General features: G+C 36.7%; 1 protein-coding gene across 2 annotated transcripts in view; it reads left to right on the forward strand.

The window, feature by feature from the left end:
- Positions 1–5,240, forward strand: part of C1QTNF7 (C1q and TNF related 7) — a 137,711-nt gene extending 132,471 nt beyond the window's left edge. For both annotated transcript variants that reach the window (XM_082605240.1, XM_082605241.1), the window contains exon 4: positions 3,268–5,240. In XM_082605240.1, coding sequence (XP_082461366.1) covers positions 3,268–3,899 — 632 coding nt within the window. In that variant the 3' untranslated portion in view covers positions 3,900–5,240. The remainder of the gene's footprint in view (positions 1–3,267) is intronic.
- Positions 5,241–7,136: the final 1,896 nt, after the last annotated feature.

Here is a 7,136-nt window from a genome sequence, read left to right on the forward strand (position 1 = left end):
ACTTGGCTGGAAGCTTCTGCTTCCTGTTTCCCCTTTAATACCATATATGTCTTCTCATTCATCCCCACCGCATCCACCTCAACCCCCTGGCAAGGTCAAGTATATGTCTTCTCCAGCTTCCCTCCTCTAAATTACAAATACAGAGTTTATTATACTGAATTATCAATTTTCTGTAAAAATATCTGTCTCCCTCATGGGTCTATAGCAATTATTGTGGTAGCATATTTTTTAAATTTAATTTAATGTGAATGCACATCCACATAAATATCTTCAAATAACACTAGAACCACCTCATGAACAGATTATTCTACTTCATTATATGGCTTCGGATATTCATGAACTTAGCTATGGCCCATATTTGCAGATCACAACATAATATGTCATAACAGCTAACTTGAGGTTAGGACAGGCGTCATTCATGTCAACGGCATTCAGCCCTTGGAACAGTGCCTGGCATGTAGTGGATGACCAATCAGTATTAGATGGTTTAGATAAATGTATGCATGCACACATACATATATGATGGATGGATGGATGGATGGATGGATGGATGGAAAAAAGAAATGGCACTGAAGAAAAAATTCTTGTAGCTTGTTTTGTGGAGAACTAAGAAGAAATTCTTTCTCTCTAAGCTTCAGTATCTAAGCATAGACTAACACTCCATAATTCTCCTCTCTACCCAGCATATGTCTGACTGAATAGGGAGGGGGAATGATTTATCCCTTCATTCCATTCTTCATTAATTGGCTTTTATCACAAGGGTAAATCCTTCATACAAACAGAAAGAATTACTGTAAATTATTACCACTAGTCCCTGATTATCTAACTCTCAGCAGTTCAAAATATTAAATAGCTATAGAGATCCAAGTGTTGAGATTATAAAGATCTTTTCACAGCTAGCATTGTGAAATTGCATCTTAGTATTTACGGTTTCATCTCAAAGAATTTTCAAGAGGATGAAACTTCAAGCAATCTAGTCCAACACCTTCGTTTCAAGGACTGGGAAACTAAAGTCAGAGAGGTAAAGCCCCTTCTTCACAGTCACCTAACTAATCCATGGCTGAATTAGGGCTTGTCAAGTCTACTGTGTCACTGTTTACTACTTTCCCAATGGCTTTAGAGTGAACTTAGATCCAATTTCTTCACAGTACAAAAGGGGCATTTGAAACTAAGACAATAAGTGACTTGCCCAAAGTTATAGAGGCAAAGAAATTTCAGTACATAATGAAATTTAATGGCAGAAATTGTTACTGATGCCAAAATGTCTTTTACTGATGCATCAGTCACTGATGAAGACAGCAAAAGTTAGCTCCTATTGAAAATAAAATAACAATGTATAAGTTGTAGTCCTTGATTCGAAAGTTAATTTAATAGTAAAATAGTATTCATATTTCATTTCTACCAAAAAGAAACAAACATTGAAAGATTAGACTATTATGGCCTTATTTCCAGAAATAAATACCAGTTTGTTCTGGCTGGAGCTAGTGGAATTTCGACTTAATAACAAAAGTCATCTAGAGCTGGAGGATGGTCCTATGATCAGTAACAATGCTGATCCTAGTCACCAAAAAAAGGTTACATTCATTATTAGCATTTTCTAGGCATCATAAATTATTACACAACCTCTTTCTAAAATTACTGAAACAAAATACTTGATGTTTTAAGGATAAAGCTTTAATTCTCCTGAAACTTGTATTATCCAGAACATTTCATTGCTAAATTTGCCAAATAACTGAAAAATGATCAAATTCATACATTGATGTATGTGTAATATTCAAATAAATGATATCAAAGCACTATCAAGATAAAAGGTTTAGCTTAATAAAAGTTCCTGAGAACAAATACATAGTTAAGAGTAAAAGTACACAATATAACAACAATATGCTTTCCCTGACTACAAAAGTGCATTACAAATTACCAATCATTTGGATACTTTTCAAGAAAATATTTATGGAATGGATTTGGCCATAAAATTGAATGATATTTTTTATGCTTTTAAGTCACTGTTATTACATATAAGGTTTAAAAATTAAATAGATTTTGTTTATCACTTTCAACCTATGATCACATTTTCTCTACATTTAGCTTATGGTTGATCTGTAGATATAAATATTTGAACAAACAGAAAATATTCCAGTATGATGATTTTGAATTTGTTGAAATCCTTTCACAGCCCTTATGTATTTTCTACAAATATGGAGACCCAGAGAAAGTAAAGGACTTGCCTAAAATAATACAACCATTTAGCTGCAGAGCCAAAAAGAATTAAAGTTTTTTTTTATTTCAGCCCCAAAAGTAAGAGGCATTTTGATGAAGGAGAAACATCACTAGGCTAAGACTTGGATTCCAGTCCTAGTCTTGCTACTGAAGCAAGTTTCTTCACCCCTCTGGGATTCAGTTTTCTCCTCCAAAAAAGAACTCCTGCACAGTGGTGGCAGTCACTGTTGTCTGGTTATCGTGACATATTGAAGAGCCCTTACTGTGGTGCACTATACAAATGACACTCTGGCCACTGCCCCAGATGTTCAGTTGCCAGAGTCAGGCAGGCATGAGTTCAGATCACAGCTCCATCACTCCCTAGCTCTGTTTCCTTGAGCAAACTAATTTCTCCATGGCTCAGTTTTCTCATCTACAGCTGAAGTAATAATAATTCTTAGTTCATAAAGTTGTGCAGGGCTTAAAGAATATAATGCATGCACCTAAAGTATTGACCCTGATACATTGTAAATGTTCAATAAATATGAGCTAATCTCACTTTGATTAACTTTTTATTGGGTTGGCCAAAAAGTGTGTTCGGGTTTTTTTCCAAACCCAAACAAAACTTTTTGGCCAACCCAATATTAATAATCCTGATAGAAGTAGAATGGCGCATAAGGCTAAGTAGCCTCTAAGGATTCATCTTGTTCTGTCTGCCCCCATGACCTCACTCTGGGGAATAATATCATGCTCCTTGAATTCCTCCTATAGAGATAAGTATCTATATGTGTCTAATTTAGCAGCAGGTAATGTGTCATCAAAATGACGGTTACTTATTTTAAATTAATCAGGTTTTAAATGAGTTCTCACATATTCAGGAAAATGTTCTTGACATTTTGATGAAATTTTTCTATTTCCATTTTAGTGCATCAGTGATTTATTTAAATATTAATTATGTAGTAGTATACTGTTGAAAGTTGACTGAGGAAAAAAATTTAGGGTATGTGGGCATGTTGTTTGTGACTCTATATTTACAGAAACTGTTAATTAAACTATAAACTCTTTTTGAAGGTTTGAGAGGTAAGACTGGACCACTGGGCCTTGCTGGAGAGAAAGGGGACCAAGGAGAGACTGGGAAGAAAGGACCCATGGGACCTGAGGGAGAGAAAGGAGAAGTAGGTCCTGTTGGGCCTCCTGGACCAAAGGGAGACAGAGGAGAGCAAGGGGACACAGGGCTGCCTGGTGTTTGTAGATGTGGAAGCATCGTGCTCAAATCTGCCTTTTCTGTTGGCATCACAACCAGCTACCCAGAAGAAAGGTTACCAATTATATTTAACAAGGTCCTCTTCAATGAGGGAGAGCACTACAACCCTGCAACAGGGAAGTTCATCTGTGCTTTCCCAGGAATCTATTACTTTTCTTACGATATCACATTGGCAAATAAGCATCTGGCAATTGGGCTGGTACACAATGGGCAGTACCGCATAAAGACCTTTGATGCCAACACAGGAAACCATGATGTGGCTTCGGGGTCCACAGTCATCTATCTGCAGCCAGAAGATGAAGTCTGGCTGGAGATCTTCTTCACTGACCAGAACGGCCTCTTCTCGGACCCAGGTTGGGCAGACAGTTTGTTCTCTGGATTTCTCCTATATGTTGACACAGATTATCTAGACTCCATATCAGATGATGACGAGCTCTGATGAGGACTGCTGGTCTGAATGTCCCAAGATCCTTGTGGCAGACACATTGATTTAATCTGGGGCCCTGGAAGGTGGGACAAGCAGAAATGAGATCCAAAAAGACACCCACTCAGATTCCAGAGAATTTACAGATAGTTCTAGTAGAATTTATTAAAACAGGTTGAACCACCAAACCATTGAAACCACACCAAAATGAATTCTATAAAACAATAACCCCAGATATGTTTTCTCAAAAGTGATGTTCATAAATATTTAAACAAATTAAAGACAATGTTACAAATTTTCTATTAAACTCCCTGAGTGCTAAAACCAGCTGGCAATGATATTATATCATTAAATCTTCATAAAATTACATTTTTGCCTGTTACTTAAGAGAGTCATAACATCCCAAAGTCCTTGATATTCTCAAAAAGTAAAAACCCAAAGGTAAGAGAAGCCAAGTAATTTCAAGCAAGCTAAAGAGAATTGATTATTTTACTATATTATTCACTCCTTCATGCTTGTATATATTCACTCAACAACTCTTTAATGAGCCCATATGAGCCAGACACTCTGATGCTGGGTCAGATTTAATGATATAAAACAATATCTGTACCTTCATACAGGCTAATGTGTGATGAGCACACTCTCACAGTTCAGTGTGATGAGCACCATGGCAAATAAATTGACTGGATGCTGGAGGCATCTGTTCCTGGTGGTTGGGGGCAGAGAAGATTTTACACATGGAAGGACATTATGTGTGTTAAGTGTATATTATTAAGTAGGTGGGAGGTATGCAAATAAAACAAGGAATTCAGAAGCTGCATTCTCCCCATCTCATCCTTCAAACACCATTGGTATTTGCAATCAGGAATGGGTGAAAAATCTAGACATACACTGGGAGGAGTAATGGAAATGAAGAGAAACAGGTTACAGAGACCAGTCAGTAGATCATTCTCCTAAATTCTTTATTGTGATGGTTTCCCAGGACATATATTTGTCCTCTTAGCTTTCTCACAGATAAGAACACTACTTTACATTATAGTAAGACATTATTTCTTATGGATTTCCCAAGTATTAAATTCAAATAAAGCAAAGCATATGACCATTGATTTATGAATAAGTTGATGGGAGGAGTGAACAGGAGGAGAAGAGGGTGTGACCAAATATCTGAGCAAATAGCTGTCTCTTCAAAGTTTCACACATACCTTAGTTCCACTTTCTCTTAGTGTCAACATCTTGTTCACCACTGAACTGCAATTCCTCAGTTAATCTCACCCATAATACTCTCACCCACACTCCCTTGGCTGATAGTAATGGTGTTCTCTTGCTGCCTCCTTTTTGGCATCATCTGATCCTCCTTCCATGTATTCCTCTCTTTGCTCTTGCATTTAATAAATATCATTTAATGTCTCTTATGTGTGAATCATCACAATGGGTTCTGTGGAGGAAGAGCAACACTAAGATGAATATAGAGCAGCCCCTGCCATCAACTTTCTAAGGACATAAGAAAGGAAATGACATGCACACAAACACAAAATACCTAGAATTCTGGAAATAAATATGCTGAAATATGCTAAGTGCTAAACTGGAGATAAAGTCAAAATATTTTAGAAGGAATGCTGAGGGGAACATGTTAACTCCAAAACTGGATGTAAGAGGAAACAACTAGGGAAGTCTCTGCCCCCTTGGCCTGAAGTGACAGATAAGAAGTGGAGTGGCCAAAATGGAGGAAGGGAACTTCCAACAGAGGAAACAATGGGGACAAAGCATGAAAGTGAGAACAGAGACCAAAAAGAAGAATCCATAGGCCATATTTCAAAAGTCTCAAATGTCTACCTGAGGATTGGGGACTTTATTCATGAGAAAGTGTGAAACCCCTGTGTGTTCCAGAGCTGGGTGCTACTATTATCAATGGTGAAATTTACAATGATCAAGCAGCTGTGCATAAAGACAATACTTCCTTCTCCCATCTTGCAGGTCTATCTTGCTTTCATCATCTTCCTCTGCCTACCATGCATTATCCACTTGTTTCTCTCCTTCTGAGTCAGGACATGTATCTGGGAGACCAAGGGCAATAAAGATTAGACAAAGAACAGAGAGAAGAGGTGTTTGAGATAGTCACCTACCTCTAAATAGCATCTGAACCTGGAATTCCAAACAATAAAGTATTTAAAAAACAGCCAATGGAAGAAGCTAATGTGGGGAACAACAAAATATTGGCCCTTTGAAGACTATGGGATTTGCTGGAGAAACTGAAAATGGAGAAGTCATTGCAGACAGTCAAAACCCATAAGAGTATTATGTAATTTAAATTTTCTTCTGATCATGAACCTTTAATGCATTCATTTTTGGACATTGTTTACTTACTTATCTCTTAAATGTTTTTCATTACAAAACCTATTTTCAGATCCAGAAGGATTTAAAGCCACTTACAAAGATTGATAAAATACAGAAAGAACACATTAGTCAAAAGAACATGAGAACAACAACAAAAAAAAAAACCCCACTTAGCAGAAGGAAAAAAATCATAAAGATCAGATCAGAAATAAATGAAAAAGAAATGAAGGAAATGATAGCAAAGATCAATAAAACTAAAAGCTGGTTCTTTGAGGAGAAAAACAAAATTGATAAAACATTAGCCAGACTCATCAAGAAAAAAAGGGAGAAGACTCAAATTGATAGAATTAGAAATGAAAAAAAAAAGAAGTAACAACTGAAACTTTAGAAATACAAACGATCATGAGAGATTACTACAAGCAACTATATGTCAATAAAATGGACAACCTGGAAGAAATGCACAAATTCTTAAAAAAGCACAACTTTCTGAGACTGAACCAGGAAGAAATAGAAAATATAAACAGGCCAATCACAAGCACTAAAATTGAAACTGTGTTTAAAAATCTTCCAACAAACAGAAGTCCAGGATGAGATGGCTTCACAGGGGAATTCTATCAAACATTTAGAGAACCTGTCCTTCTCAAACTCTTCCAAAATATAGCAGAGGGAGGAACACTCCCAAACTCATTCTATGAGGCCACCATCACCCTGATACCAAAACCAGACAAAGATGCCACACAAAAAAAGAAAACTACAAGCAAATATCACTGATGAACATAGTTGCAAAAATCCTCAACAAAATACTAACAAACAGAATCCAAGGGTACTTTAAAAAGATCATACACCATGATAAAGTGCGGTTTATCCCAGGAATGCAAGGATTCTTCAGTATATGCAAATCAATCAATGTAATACACC

The sequence above is a fragment of the Mesoplodon mirus genome (genome assembly GCF_964341445.2).
Source record: "Mesoplodon mirus genome assembly, chromosome: 2".
NCBI lineage: Eukaryota > Metazoa > Chordata > Mammalia > Artiodactyla > Ziphiidae > Mesoplodon > Mesoplodon mirus.